At 51.7% G+C, this 16,024-nt stretch overlaps 1 protein-coding gene across 2 annotated transcripts in view; it reads right to left on the bottom strand.

Annotated features, from left to right (window-relative positions):
- Itpk1 (inositol-tetrakisphosphate 1-kinase) overlaps positions 1-16,024 on the bottom strand; it is a 132,465-nt gene that overhangs the window by 28,287 nt on the left and 88,154 nt on the right. For both annotated transcript variants that reach the window (XM_041633385.1, XM_041633386.1), the window contains exon 4: positions 7,422-7,539. In XM_041633385.1, coding sequence (XP_041489319.1) covers positions 7,422-7,539 — 118 coding nt within the window. The remainder of the gene's footprint in view (positions 1-7,421; positions 7,540-16,024) is intronic.

Genomic DNA, 16,024 nt, shown 5'->3' with positions numbered 1-16,024 from the left:
GGTAAACTACTGTGGGGGGGGGGGGATGCCACTGCAGCTGAGGGAGCAGGATGGAGGAAACAAATGCCCAGGGTGTGGCATTTCCCAGCAGTGTGACCTGAGGAAGCATGCCACAGGCAGTTGGGTGAGAGGTTTGCCTCCAGATCAAGATGGTGACCTGACTCCTTCTCTGGGAGCCATACAGCTATTTGCATTGGGAATGTTCAGAGCCCAGGAGGGTAGGAGCCAGACACCGGCTGGGACAGGGCCAGACATTCCTGAACCCTGACCAGCTGCTGGAAATGTGGATTAGCTCAATGGCAGCTGTCCCCACTGATTTACGGTCCTCCTAGACCCTAACCGGGGCTACCCCCACTCCGCTCCCAGCTTCAACTCCCGAACTGCTGCAGCACCCCCCCCCCCCCCCCCCCCGTGTCTCCAAGACACATAAAACCATTCTCTAGTGCTCTCTCTGCAGGATTCTTCCAGGAAGCAGAGATGTCAGCTTGGCCGCAGCACAGAGACCATGCTCGCCATGAACAAAATGGTATTTTTAAACACTCTTCTCCATTCCAACGGCATCCTAAATAGTAAGAAAAGGAGCAACAACTCTTCTCTCAACCCCAGAGAAGAGGAAACACCATGGAGGATTCATTCGAACAGAAATACAAATGGCCAAGAAGCACAAGAAGAGGTGCTAAGCCGTCTAATCATGGTATTAAGATGAGACAGGCTGGTGTGGTTAGACAAACGGTTTAAGGGTAATACAGCAAGGTCTGCCAATGTGAGCACGTTTGGAATCTCAAGCAAGAAATCCCACTTCTGGAGATATACTTTTTACAGAAATATGGAGAAACATCGTTAAAAAAAAGTTAGTCCAAACAAAATTGGATAACCCTAGGCACCCAAATATTCAAACAAATGATGACTGAGTGGCTTAAACGCTGGAATATCATGCTGCTCGGAAAAGGTAGGCTCGCTCTCCCTCTTTTTAACACTGACTCAGAAACATGACAAGGAAGGTACGAAGGGGGTGCAGGCTGTAGCAGTGTATGTGAGTGCAACCCGGCTTCTGCCTATTTTTTAAATGTGTATAGATCTCACATATTTCTGCAAATCATGATGGATTTCAGGGTAGCGGCTGCTTCTGAAGAGCAGTTAGGGCTGGAGAGTTGGCTGAGATGTTAAGAGCACTAGTTCTAGAAGACTCAGTTTAATTCTTAGCACCCATATGTCAGTTCACAACTGTCTGCAACTCCATGGGCACTGCATGCACACGGTGCACAGACATACATGCAGGAAAAACACCCATATGCATAAAACAAAATAACTGATTGAAAAAAATATTTGAGTCAGCAGCATGGAAGGTCCTGCAGGCTGACAGAAAACTCAAGAAAAGATGTTGTCTATTGCTGGAAGTATGGAGACCTTTGGGGGCAACCTGTCTGGAATTTTCGAGTGTACTGGGTGGAGCTCTTGCTAGAAGCTTCACAAAATGGGGGAGGTGGGGACCACTACGTAGATGGCTAGACAGAAAAGTTTAAGAATAATTATATTTTATTTTATTGATTTTCTATATTTCCATTTACAAAATCGAGGTGGATCTCATAATAGGGGTCATGTCACAATTCACTTAGCACTCCTGGAATAAGACCCAACACATCTGACACTCCCCCCCCCCCTCTGCTGGCACCGCCCGAGGCACCAAGTGGATGAGAGGGTGCAGCACTGGGGCTACAAGGGACAACTCAACAGGTGTCACAGCCACAAATGCAGCTGTCCAGAGCCCTGGTGCTGCCGATGTCAGGTCTGGGGATCATGGGGAGCAAGTGTCTGCGCTTTCATCCCCACACAACCAGTTTCTTTCCATAGCCCTGAATTCTCTAGCGACTCCGTCTTCCCTAACCAAAACTTTAAAATGGCTTCTTTTCTGGCTAGACTGTCGGTATTTAAAAATCTTTCAACTCTGCTTTCTGTTCCCAAGTCTCATTTTAATTCACTGTCTTTCCACTCCCGCAAGGCTACAGCCCTTAACATGGGGGACACAGAACACAGAAGGAACACAGCCTTCTTTGGTTCCTGTTGAACCTGGGTGGCAATGGGAGCTGCCATGAACAATGACTCCACCAGGTTGGTGAACAGGCACAGCTTGGACCTGATGGGTGGCAGTGGCCAGCCTGAGGCTATGCTCCCAGGTGATCTATCCACAGTGTACTCTGGCCTCAGGGCCAAAGCCCTGCTCCCTGCAGTAACATAGGCTGCTCCAGCAAAGAACAATTATATTATTTTCCAGTAACTACAGAGGGCAGGGATTTGGTAACCAACCACTTGTAGAGCATCTAGTGGACATCTGGGGCCTTCTCCAGTCAGAATCACTTTTTATATTAGATGGTGCTCACTCCTGGGAACCAGGTGGCAGGGGCCCAATCGGATGACCTGGGAATTATTAACCATAGACCCCAGCACCTGTACGGCACTATCCCTAACAGCTATAGAGTTGGGCAGGCACGCAGGAGCCAAAGTACCCTTGTGGTTAGGAGCCAGGCTCAGGAACCCTGGCTAAAAGCAACCCAGACAGCCTAGGTGCCTCCCCAAACCTGCCTCTGGCTTTCCTGGAACCCCGAGTCATCCAGCTCAACATACACAGGTGCACTCGTCTCTAAAACGGGCAAGCCTTCCTGTAAGAGTCATCTCGGGAAGACACACAAGCAGCCAAGCGGCCGCCTGGAGCACGGCTCATGGCTCAGAGCGGGTGGATGACAGTAGCTCTCCTAGGACGGACAGCCGCACCCTCACCCACAACACCCACAACACCCACCCCTCTTTAGAGAGCCACTTTTTCCAGAGCTCTAAGCTACATTCTTCTCTTTCCCCTTGGTGTCAAGATTACTCAATTTCAGTCCTGCTTCCAAACTGCCTCCCAGATGAACCATGATTAAATTCCCATAAAACCACAGGCAAGAGAAGATTGCTTGCACCACGCACGCCCCTCCCTGGGGAGGCTAGTGTCCGGGACAGGCCATCTGTCACCTCCCCAGCTCATGTGGGAGGTTACGGGAAAAGGAGGGCAGGAAAGGCCAACCTCACCCCGATGTCCTCAGAGACCTAAAAAGGAGCCTTTTCCCCAAGACCCTTCATATCTACTATCCCTGAGGACAAGGACACAAACCCACGCCATCCAGTGACACTCAGATGTTTCTCACACATGGCTTCAGTCAATTAGGTAACTGGCTAGAGCTATGCCTATAACGGCTCAGCCTGGCAAGCAGAGCCAAGCCTTGGCTTTGGGGACTGGTCTCTGGACCCTGGCCCTGTGTGGCACAGTGGGTTGGCCCTGTGAGAACTGGCCTTCAAATGCATGCATGGTTTGTCATCGCGGCCTCCGCCTCCCTAGCTCCCCGCGGCCTGCGTCAGGCAATGTCATGTTTCTGGGAGCTTCCACCTCTAGTCTAAGCTGAAATAAGGCTCAGGGTGGCCTGTGCCTCTGCCCAAGGGGTGGGAGTGGTGGTGGATACAGGCACAGGTGTAGGCCCGTCGCCAAGTGACTATCTCCACGGATAGTTATAGGAATGAGTCCTGGGTTAGGCCTGGATGTGTCATGCAGGAGCCGCCCAGCCTCACATGCTCATTGAGGGAACTGCTGTTGAGCTCAGGGGCAGAGGCCACACCCCACACGGGCCAGGAGCTCAAGGGCCATTCCAAATGCTATTCGTCCATGAGAAAGGCAGGTCTCCAAAGGACGAGCTCACATTTTTGGTGTGGCCTGGCAGATGAACTAGTGTTCCCTCAGATTCATGCCAGCCCTTCTAGATTTCAGCTGGGCAAACAGCTGCCCAGACTTATTTCCCGACTCCCTTGCAGCTCAGCATCCAGCTAGTTCTGGCCACTGGGAGAACAATATCTTGCAGCTTCCAGAGCCTTCTGAAAAGTAAGTAGGGTTTGTTCCCTTTTGATCCCCATCCTAACAGTTAGATCTCAGGATGTGACGGCTAAAGGCTCAGCCACCGCTGTGGACCGGGAGGGCCATGCAATCAGAGAATGAGGTTCTGAAGCTGCCTGTGCACTCATCCTCTGGGCCTTTACACAGAACAAGGGAAGCCCTATTTTGCTTATGCTTTGCTGTCATAGCAACTTAGGTTTGAGTCTGGCGGACATAAGGCAGAGAACCATCTGTCTGGCTTCCCTTCCCGGCCCTAGGAGGACATGAGCTCTGGGAAGGTGAGGCTGAGCCCATACAAGGCACTGACTATATAAAGGCGGTAAGATGGTCTGGTGTTCTGACAGCTGAGGCCAAAGGCCTCCGGTCACCCTGATACCCTTTAGGGCATGGTTCTCCTAGGGAATGCTCTGCATGGGGATGATAGCCACATACGCGTGGACACTGGCCTAGATACTATGTTATTCTTGGGGCGTCTTCCCCAGGGGCCACAGCCCTCTTCCTTCCCTAGTCCAGGGAAGCCAAAGGCTCTGCAGCAGCCTCTCCCAGCTCTGGCTTCCCTGAAGGCTGGGTCTCAGAGAACAGGGAGGGCCGCCTCAGCCTGGGGGTGCTGGCAGCTTAGGAAGGGCTAACCAAGCCCCTTCTCTCTAAACAAAAGCCCTGTCGTTTGCATTGCTATAATTATCTGAGGGAATTTCAGGGGTAATTATGGTCGTTTACAGCAAGCCTAAAAAGGGATGTGTTCCTCCACGGGAAAGCTGGGTCTGGGGCACAGGCACAAGGATGCGCTTCCCATGAAGGGTCCCTGCACCTGCAGAGGGGCTGGAGAGATTCAGCGGGGAGACACCAGGGGCACTGCCGTGGAGCCGCCCCCTGCTAGCAGGAAAGGGCTCAGAAAGGCCAGGGCCCATTGCCCTCCTGGAAGAATACAAGTTGGCTTGGTGCAGACAATAAGGAAAATTCTGGGTGCAGCACTCAGCCTCCCTGCTCAATACTTCCTGCCAGTCTAGAACCATTAGTGCTTTAGGGTATAGTCAATGGTTCTCACAAGCCCTGGCAGGCCAGGCCCGCCTGGGAGGACCTACATAAATCCCCCTATCTTGTGGCTTCTAGGAGACAATGCCTGGGACTGTGGCTCCGGATCCAGCAGAATGGCTTCTGCCTGGTGTCTTCCTTCCAGTGGCCTGTCTCCAGCCTCCCAAGCGTGTGCTGATGTGAGCCACTATCAAAAGGTCTAGAACCTAGGTGTCCCTCACAGGGACGGTTAAAAGCTGTTTCAGTGTGTCTATACCAACCTGTTGAGAATTTCATATCGCTCATTCAAGCAGCACAATACTGTCTAGAAACAAAAACCAAGTTCCCACTCTGCTCTCTGGCTTAGCATTCTCAAAGTCCTTCATAAGTCACCATCTGCCAGCTTCCTTCAATGCCCTCACCACCCTCGTCTGCAGGCCAGCCCAAGGCTCAGGCCTTGCCTACCCCAGCTCTGCCCACTCAGAGAGGTTCTTCTCCACAGGGACCTAGGGAAAGGAGCCCTCCAACATTCCTCTGAATCTAAGTCACTGTGTCCCACCCCCACCCCAGAAAACTCTTAGAGCCCACAGTTCCGTACTTGATGCTGTTGTTCCTAACACGCTGCGACCCTTTAGTACAGTTCCTTGTGTTGTGGTGACCCCACATTAAATTACTCCAGTGCTATGCCATCACTGTAATGTCGCTACTGTTATGAGTCATAATGTAAATATCTGTGTTTTCCCATGGTCCTAGGAGACCCCAATGAAAGGGTTGTTTGACCCCAAAGGAGTCATGGCCCACAGGTTGAGAACTGCTGCTGTAGTAAAACAAAGAGTTAGCTTCCTGAGGTCAAAAAGGCCCGGCCTAACGCTCAGACCAGTTCTGGGCAGATGGCCCACTGCTGACCCTTCTAGAACTTCAGCCCACTGAAGCGCCCCCCCCCCCCAGCAGGGTGAACTGTCATTCACGAAGAAGCCTGAACTGTTGGCTTGAGGCCCACTTCCATCTTAGACAGAAACATAAGCACTAGAAAGCGGTGTTTAATAAAGTCTTATCTAGGAAACAAGCTAGGATGTCCCAAAGGCTCAGGAAAGAGACCACCATCTTGGGGGCACAATAGGGAATGCCCCAGGTAGCAGCAGGATCCACCCGGGGTTTGGCTACCCTGTCACCTAACCACTGGGTTCTCCCTGGAACACTCCCCAGACATCTTCAGACCAGCCTGTCTGCAACCTCCCAGCAACGGGCAGGCTCCCTAAGGCAGCTTCAGCACCACAGCCTGGCTCCTTGACCATGAGATGCATGCTCGCACCAGCCCTGAGATGTCCTTGAAATCAGGGTGCAGAGACCCTGACTTCCCACTCATTAAAGTCTCCAACAAGTCCATCTGTGTCCCTGCCAGTGTCGCCTGCCACGAGGGAACACAGCCAAAGAACAGCCCTGCACTGCACTGCCTGGACTTCACCTTCGAAACCATGAGGCAATTAAGCCTTCCCTTTCCACAGAAGGCTTAGCTCAGGTACTTTGCTATGGCAACAAAAAGCTGTCTAATGCGGGCTCCAGGACTCATCTGGAAAATGGTCAGGATCACTGTGCCTAGCAAACAGCACTGACAGACAGAATACGGGAGGCTTCAGGCCAAGCATGTGGTGCTTACCCAATAAATGGATGCTCCCATAGCCCAATCCCTTTATTAAGTACTACCTCTGGTCCTGTCTACCGGACTGAGCTCACTGGCCCTGCCCCCACAGCAAAGGACCATTAGGGTCAGGGTTCAAGGCAGCTTAGGCCACAGACATGGTCTGTGTGAGGGGCAGTCAGGGGTGGGGGTGGAGAGTTCAGCAAAGAAAGAACTCTGTTGCTTAGAATGAAAACAAAACAGTTCAGCCGGGGACAGACTAGGCAGCTACCTTTCATGAGGGTCTTTCTAGAATGTCCGTCTTACAGAAACACACCTCGTAACGGCTGTCTGCTCTCTTTTGGGGCTGTTCTGCTCCCCAGTGGGGTCAGGTGGGACAGAGAGACAAGACCTCTGGAGATGAACCAGCAGCTGGCAGATGTTCCACAGGCAGGGGAGGCTCCGCCCAGGGGAACAGCCTGTACCCCTTGATGCTCAGCAGCATCTCTCTGCATCTGATTAGAGACCTGGTTTCCCCTTGTCTCCTTTGCCCTGTTACATAACTCCACTCCACGTGAGTGGTTCCGCACACACGCCTGTTCCCTGACCACAGTGCTATCAGGACACCTCATCTCCCCGCAGGGGTTCAGCACAGCAAAACCCTTTGCAGCGGTCAGAACTCGAGAAGCATTCTTTGGCTTGTATTTCTTAACCCTGGTTGCAAAGGAGAACATAGCTCCTCCCTACCTATGATGGCTGCCCCCAGAACTCAATTCCCTCCTGTGCCAAAGTGCTCAAGACAAGATCCCTTGCCCTTCCTCGAACATTAATAACCCATGACTGCAGAGGAGGCTGAGCCACATGTGTCCATACCTTTCATGTAGGCCTCAATCTTGCGGATAAGCTCGTAGGACTTGGAGCGGTCTAACAGGGTCCTGATGGCGGGGAGGGGGTCCAAGACGATGGTCTCGGGGTGAGCATCAATGTACTCCTGAAAGAAAAGCCCACTGCGGTTAGAGGAGGAGGGGGAGGCCGCAACAAGAGTAATGACAGGGCTGTGCGCCCACAATCCTCCACGAATCTGCTCTTCTCCCTCCTTCCCCCATGACATGACTTTGATTAAACTAATAAAGGCCCAGAAGAGGACATATGACCTTGCATCTGTCTACTCAAAGGCAGGCTTGGGGTCTGGCTGGGATTCTTCTCTGCCTCCTGAAGGAAGAAGCACAGAGGTGTGTATCTGTGCATAGGCACAATGGGAACTTAAGCAGAGTGTACCTAAGGCCTGAGCGCAGAAGGGGAGAGCAGTTGTGCTCTGATGAGGTCATGTGCCCCTTTGGTAAGAGTTCTGTCTGAATCCAGACTTGGTCCATCTGCTTGGTATGCTCCATCAGAGCGCCAGCCCAGCCTACCGCACCAATGGATAAGGAAATGTGTGACGAACAGGACTATGCCACTTACTCCGGCCATACCACTAGGTGTTCAACCTTGTTAGAAAGGTGTCGGCCAGGAGGACTTCCCCTCCAATATGGAGCCGTTTTTTGATCTCAAGGGAAACTGGAGTAGGGGACAGCCTTTGAAGAGTCTGCCATCATCCTGGAAGGAGCCGACACTTACATGGGAGACAAGACGCTATAAGACAACTCAATAAATTAAAGGCAGAGGGGCTGGGGAGATGGGTCAGCCAGTGAAGGGCTTGCTATGCAAGCACGAGGATCTGAGTTTAATCCCCGCATCAGGTGAAAGCAGGCAGGCAGATCCCTAGGGCCTGCTGGTCACTCAGCCTAGCCTACTCGGCAAGTTCCAGAGGAGTAAGAGAAAACAAGGTGGGCAGTTTCAAATGAACACTTGAGGGTGACCTCTAGCCTACACACACACACACACACACACACACACATGCACACGCAATATGCACAAACACAGACACACACGCATGCACACACAATACACACACACAGACACACATGTGCGTGCACACAGACACACACACGCATGCAGAGAAACATGCACACCCACAGACACGCATGCACACACATGCACACACAATATGCACACACACAGACACATGCACGCGCACACACATGCAGACGCACACACGCACGCACACCTACATGTACAGAGACACAAACATGCACACATGTGTATACACCCACCAATAGACAAGAAAAGCCACTCTGTCGTGACTGCTCGAGCCCTAGGCAGAATGAGTCAGAGCAACTGTTGACATATGGAAATGAGACTGTCCTCTCTGGCTCTTCACATTTATAATTTGGAGGATATAATTACAAGATGCTGAAGAGGGCTTCAGTAAAAAGGCTGGGCTCAAGGAAAGCCCTTCCCAGCACCTGTGAATAAGGACCTATTTGGAAATGGGGTCGGGTCTTTAGCCATTATCAAGTTAGTGGGCAGTCATACTGAGTATGTGTGAGTATGAGCCAGATCCTCCCTTGGCCTCCAGGCGGAACTAACCCTGCTAATATCTTGAATTCAGAATTTCAGTGCCCAAACTATGATAGAATGAATTGCTAAGTCACCAGGCTTATGGTCAAGACAGCCCTGCCCCCCAAAAAATAATCACACAAGTTCACTTTATCACCGCTGCATTCAAGCCAGCCCCACCCTGGTCCACACCCCAGGCTGAGGTTAGCAAAGGTCAGAGGAGAAAATACCCACAATGCTGCTTCTCAATAAGCTTTATCAACACAGAAGGAGCCATTGAATGCTTTCTAAGAGAGCCTATTTTTGTTCCTAGTATCACTTCGAGAGCATCTAAGGCAAAGCCAGAGTCATACTCACTTGGTCTGCAACTGTCCTTCCCATGAACTCACACAGGACTTCCCTTCTGTCCTCTCCTCTCCCTCTCTCCCTTGGATGTGCGCCACCTGGGGAGGCCTCTGTGTTGGCACCAACTCTAGTAGAGTCTTGTCAGTGCCCACTCCTGAGACTGACTCCCTTTGCCCCGTGGCTGCTTATACAGCTGCTATGCAGATAAATGAAGAATGGCCAATAGGCCGCACTGCTGTGCCCACTGCCACTCTCTCCTAGTCTCGGCTTACCTAGGTGCTGTTCCTGAGCCCTGCTTCTCCCATGGGGCAAGCGTCACTGCTTTTCTTCATGGAAGCATTCTGACACACAAGCTCACCACTCACCGGCCCCCCTCCTCCCTATCCTGCTCAGAGACTTCAAAACATAACTCAAGTGCCAGTGCTGGGGTGTCTTCCAGGTACAGCAGACACCCCAGTGAAGAGGAACCTCTACAGCCGGTTCCCAACTCCTCCACAGTCTTAGCCAGCCCTGAAAGTCCCAGTCAGTCCTTCAGCACTTGGGAGGCAGAAGCAGGCGGGATCTCTACAGAGCAAGTTCCAGGACAGCCAAGGCTAAACAAAGAAACCCTTTTTTGAAAAACTTAAAGCAAAACAAAAACAAAAAAAAACCCACTCCCTCAAACCCCTTCCCAGGCCACTGCTTCCAGAAGCACCCTGGTGTGTCAGGAAGAACACGTGACAGGGACCTAGGCAGCCAGCGGCTGGGCTTCTCAGGATCTCTCAAGATATACCTGGATGACCCTGCAGGTCCTTGTACGGACATCCCAGGAGTCTGCTGGCTAGAGAAACCTGAGGAGCAAAATTCCAAGGCCACATAAGACTTCCCTGGAGAGGGCGAGAGACTGTTTTCTGGTAGTACTGCAGGTGTCAGCAGGGCTGCATGCACTTGCTGTCCCAGAGACTCACCACCCAGGGGATGATGACCTGTTCTCCCCAGCAACTGAAGCCACCTAAACACAGATGTGCATTTCTATGCCCCAACAAAGCTCATGTGGCCCCACGTTCCTGCACCAGGACCTTTAAATAGAACTCAGTATCACCGAGGCAGGAATTTAAGCCAAAATCACAAGAGAAAGAAGCCACATGAAACCAGAGAGGGAAACAATCTGACAAGCAGGCGCCAACAAGCTTGGGCCTGGGATGAAAGCAGCGGTGCACACAGAAGAATCTCTGCCCGGGAGAGCAGATCTCTCTGGAGACGGAGAGGGGCAAAGGCTTTTCCCAGCTTCCCTGCGGTCACAGCACGTTTTCCTCCGAGCTTTTCAGCTCATCTATTGTACGGAGGGCTGCACGCACTTTTCACAAGTCTCTCAGAATTGCCAAACAAATTGCTGGAAGAAAGACTCAAACCATCGCCATGGCAAATGGTAAACACCCATTCCCTTGCAGAGCTGGCCTGCCACGAGGGACCAGAGTGAGATCCTGAAGAGAAAGGGAGGAAAGGGAGTCTGGCCTTTCCACAGAAATGGACATCCTGGGCCCAGTAGGGTCCGGAGGAGGCAGAAAGTTCCACTGTCAGAGGGATAAGGAGGCAGAGGCAAACTAGGTGCCCACTCGGAGCACAAGCTCTCCAGGGCCACTGATGACGCCCTTAGGGGCACTGATGCCACACTATGGGTGGGAGAAGACAGTTTTCCCACTGCAATCTGAGAAAAATGAGCGGACTGGGGGAGCACCAGTTGTACTACATCTCTGCAGTCCCCTGGCAGGGAGACAGACCTTGCTCTCCAACAGAAAGTACCACCAGAAGCTCCAAACTCAGATCTGGCCTATGTGTTACAGTTAGATTTTGTCAACCCGATACAAACCTAGACATACTTGGAAAGAAAGAGTTCTCATTGGAGGACTTGCTCCCACCAGACTGGCCTGGGGAAGCAATGTCACATCTTGATTGTTAACTGACATAAGAGGGCCCATCCCAGCCGGGTAGTGGTGGGACAGCCTTTAATCCCAGCACTCGGGAGGCAGAGGCAGGCGGATCTCTGTGAGTTCAAGGCCAGCCTGGTCTACAAGAGCAAGTTCCAGGACAGGGTCTAAAACTACAGAGAAGCCCTGTTTCGAAAAACAAAGGGGGGGGGCATCCCACCATGAATGGTGCCATCATTGGGCAGATGAGCCTCAGCTGTTGAAGAAAGGTTGGAAAACAAGCCAGTAAGTGGCTTTCCTCCATGGTTGCTGCTTCATCTCCTGCCTCAGCTTCCCTCAATGATGGATGATGAACGGTAACTGTAACTGGAAACAAAGCCTGCTCTCAGGCTGCTGTTGGCTATGGTGTTTGACACAGCAAGAGGAGGAACCTAGGACACATCCTCCATGCCCGGAAGCAAGCCTGCAGTCCCATGATGTGACTGACCTCAGCTCTGGATAAAGCAACCCAGGGGAGCTGCTGGGGTCCGCAGACAATCAATGCATAGAGGGCGGGTAGAACACAGAATAAAAGAATGTTCTGCATTTTGCAACATGGGACTCAGCAAACCTCTGGGCTCGAGTCTTTGGGCTCACCCTGTCCCTACCCTGAAGACTCTCAAGATCACCAGCTCTGCACTGGGGAGCTGTCCCAAGAGGTCCCAGGCTCCGAAGGACACATATGAGCATAATCCCACTGAGTGCTGTCCCAGAGACATCTCCTGGATACCAGCCCATGGCTCAATCCAGCAGGAGTAAGCATCCAGAGCTTCATTTGGCTCCGGGAGGAGACACACTGGGCATCTTGGACCTACAGGTCCAAACCATGGGCCCACAGGAATCAGGAGGTGGAGTGTTTTGGTAGCACCTGACCACCAAGGGAATGGCAGGAGTGACTCCCAAGCAGAGCTGAACTGACTTCCACTTAGCTGCTGAAGATTACTCTCACGGGAGCCTTTATGAAAAGGAGGTGACTCTGGGCCTTCTCGGTGCCATCTTCCTCCTCTCTGTTCCTCTGACAGTCATAAAGGCTGGCCTTCTTCTGCACTCCTCCCAGGCTGGGTGAGAGCCAAGAAAGCTTTGGACCTGGACTCACCTCCATGATGAATTACTCCTAAGATCATATAGACAGGCTTCTCTCATACCCATTCTACCACAGAGGTCCTGTTAATAGCCCTCTAACGAAGAAACCAGGGCTCAGAGCACCTCAGTGAAAGAAGGTCCCTATGGGATCCTGGCTCTGACACCAGGTTCACAAGAGATCCTGGCTCCAGGAAGGACAGCTCAACTGCATCTGGACCAGCACTATTCAGCTCATTCCAAGGAGGAAGGCTTTCTCGTGTGCTGCAACGGGGCTGTGGCCTGCAGCCTAGTGGGTGTACAAACTGAAATATTCCCATGTCAGCATGAGCCAAAAAGAATGCCCACAGGGAAAAGATGCACAAGGAGGTTGCGTCTTCTCTCCCACTACGGGAGTCCTGTGGATCCCTTAGCCCAGTCTATCTTCTCAGGAAGGAAGTAGTATCTATGCCAAGGTTCCCAGCCCTGGATTAAGACTAACATAAACGAAGACAGAAGCCCTTGGGAGAGTGCATTAGTGAGTGGCAGTCCAGATTGGTGATTATGAGGAAGATTCACAGGGCACAGGCAAGGGACCTGTGCGGGATTCTGAGGCACAGGACTAACATACATATGGGCAGGGCAGTAACGGAAACATACTGAGAAATAAGGAGACCACACGGAGGGAAGACAATGGGACTCCAGCTGGGTGAAGGACATCATGCTGCAAAGGTACACTCTGGTTCTATAGAAAGGGAAACCTGGCCTCAGGATGCCAACACCATGTGAGATTGAAGACTTAGGCCATAGCACACAATGTTTTGAGGGAGAACAAATAGTGGATCTTCTAGCAGACCAATGAAGCTGTAAAGTCAACCCACTGCTGAGAGACTTGACACCAACCAAGGCCAAGATCAACATCCCCCAGGCAGTGTTTTCCCATCACCTGCCTGTTCACCACAGTTCCAAGACATCCACACAGTTGCAAGTGTCTCGGTGCAGGAGGGCATGTCCGGCTGGCATCAGGCCTAGTGTAGGCCAGAACCGTGGAATATACAGTTAAACCCTGGAGCCAGGCTTTCAGGAGCCAAGGGACAGTTAGGCTGCACACAGAATATACCAGGGGTTAAGGCACCAAGCTTAGTCATTCACAGTGTCAAAGACAGACACTGTATGCGGCCTGTATTACCAGTCCCTGGTGTTTGGCCAAGGCTTTTGCCTTCTAATCATTTGCAGATCACATCTTTCAGCCCAGCAGCACCCAGCCCGGACCCAGCCTAACACAAGGACCCAGAGGCACCATTCAGTCTGAGAGAACAGTGGAGTTAAAAAAAAAAAAAAAAAAGGCCTGTAGCCCTTGCATTACCTAAGTTAGTGGTTTCTCAGGTGCCATAGCTGTACAGTAAAAAGTTTTAAGTGACTTATTTTTAGGATCCAGACATTTAGGTTGAAATACGCAGAACAAACCAGAAAAGGTTCCTGGGCCCCTATGCTGAGTCAGTCCTAAGGTGTACAGATTCAGAAGCCTGTGGCCTTGTTTCCCTGGGAGCACAAAGCATGTGGTTACGGGTCCCCTGCTGTGAGCCGATTAGGTATGCTCACACACATGCCGGGACACACAGAAAGCAAAGCCAAGGTCCTTCAGTGACAGACATGAGGCCAGACAAGGCCATGCCCAGAGCTGTCTTTTCTGGATCTCCACACACTCTGGTCTTGTCTGATGTGCAGAGAGAGCTTCCTGTCCCACTCTCTGAAAAGGCTTCTCGGGAGAGTTCAGCTTCCGGTAAGCAGACATTTGTATTCCTGACAGCTCTCTCAAGTCTGAGCACTCAGCCTAAGGCCTCCTGGCGGACAAGAGGCCAGCCCCTAGGATGAGGGGGAGGGTATAATTTCCACCTATTAAACTACATGACAATAGCCACTTCCTACCTACCATTATAGAGATAAAGGCATTCTAAATGGCGGTGACTATAGTGCAGGGATTATTGATACAGGGGGTGCACGGTGAGGGGCGGGCACAAGTCTGGCCATGAGGGAATATGGGGGAAGGGGGCTTCTGAGGCCACCAATGCTGAAGAGTCAGGCATAAGTCAAGAGCAAAAGGTTATTTCAGGCTGATGCCTTGGAGAAGGACACTTAACACATCTGTGAACCAGGCACCTGGTACAGCTGGGGTGGACATGGGTCTCAAAGAAAAGTTCAGGCCGAGGTCCTAGCAACAGAAGAGCTAAGGAGTCTGGACCTGATCATAAAGAAATAAAGCTGGGTGATGGTGGTAGCACACGCCTTTAATCCCAGCACTTGGGAGGCAGAGGCAGGTGGATCTCTGTGAGTTCAAGCCCAGCCTGGTCTACAAGAGCTAGTTCCAGAACAGACACCAAAGAATCTATAGAGTAACCCTGTCCCAAACAAACAAACAAACAAAGCAAAACGGTCCCTGGCCTAGGGGAGAGAAGTGACCGAGTAGGACGCACCCTAGCCAGCCCAGGGTCCTATGGCTGCCATATCACTACGTAGTCTGTACATAGGTGCAAAAGGTCCCTTTAAGAGACAAGTTCCGCCCAATCCCGCTCTCTTCCCGCTGTTCTTGTGATGAGGCAAGCTGGTCTCTGCCTCTGTTTCCTTCTTCCCTTCTCTTCCCCCTTCTCTCAATAAACTTCCACTTAAGCAGTCTACATGGCGTATTTGTCTCTCGCCCGCCATGAAGCCTCTGGCTCTCACCCGCCAAGGTCCCTCTGGTGCAGAAATTATTACAGTGACCAGTCTAGCACTCTGAAAGGTCACAGTTTGTGCAAGAAAAACAAGCCTTGGTAGTAAGTGAGACGCAGTGTCGGCCTTCGACATGTGGGCTGGACTGCACATTCACAGAAGACTGGGGGTTTCTTGGACGCTGACTTTTTACACCAACACCATCTCCTGTTATTTGGGAGAGCTGACAGAAAGTACAACAGAATCCATCTGAGCCCTCCCTGTTCCTCAGCCGTGTTCACTCTCAAGGGCAAGGTGGGGTGGCCAGAGTCTGACAACACAGGATGCAGAAAAGACAGGCCATGCATGATCCCCTCAGCACAGTGAGGAACAAAGTGGTCCAGCCAAGTCCATTAGATCAGCCAGCACAGCCCTTCCCAGGGCTCACAGTGCCCAGGAGCAAACCAGCAGACAAGACTGCTGGGACCCCACACCTTTTGCAGGAGGTAGCTCCAGGCTGCATTAGGAAATGCAGGAGCGTTTGAAGGAGGGACTGAAGGTGGTAGAACCTGATCAGAAAGAAAATGGAAGCTGCAGACTCAGTGTTTCTACTGAGTCTCTACATATTCATCCTACAGATCTCTCTTGCATGCATAAGGAAACATGTACGAGGGTATGCAGCTTACTTCCAAAGTGTGGTCAGAAAAGTTTAAAGGCCAAGAAGAACTACCTGGTCAGTGAAGTAAAGCCACTCAATGTACAGACAGCCCTCAACAAGGTGGCCTGCAGGACTGCCAATGAGTTCCTAGTGGCCATGGGCTCCCTGCCCTCTGCGCCTTGCTGCTTTGCAGCTGGGACCCACAGCCAGATCTCAAGAGCTTCACCCTGAACTTGCAGAGAAAAGCAGGTCTCGGGAGCTGCTGAACTCTGGGGAGGACACTGAGCTCCTCACCTACAGATGCAGCCTTCCAGCATTCTGGTGTCCAACAGGCTCCAGCT

Source organism: Microtus oregoni, unplaced genomic scaffold (genome assembly GCF_018167655.1).
Source record: "Microtus oregoni isolate MIOR12 unplaced genomic scaffold, Mior012 000043F_ref0000047, whole genome shotgun sequence".
Classification (NCBI taxonomy): domain Eukaryota; kingdom Metazoa; phylum Chordata; class Mammalia; order Rodentia; family Cricetidae; genus Microtus; species Microtus oregoni.
Note: the sequence above shows the minus strand (reverse complement) of the source record. Positions and strands in the feature narration are given on the sequence as shown.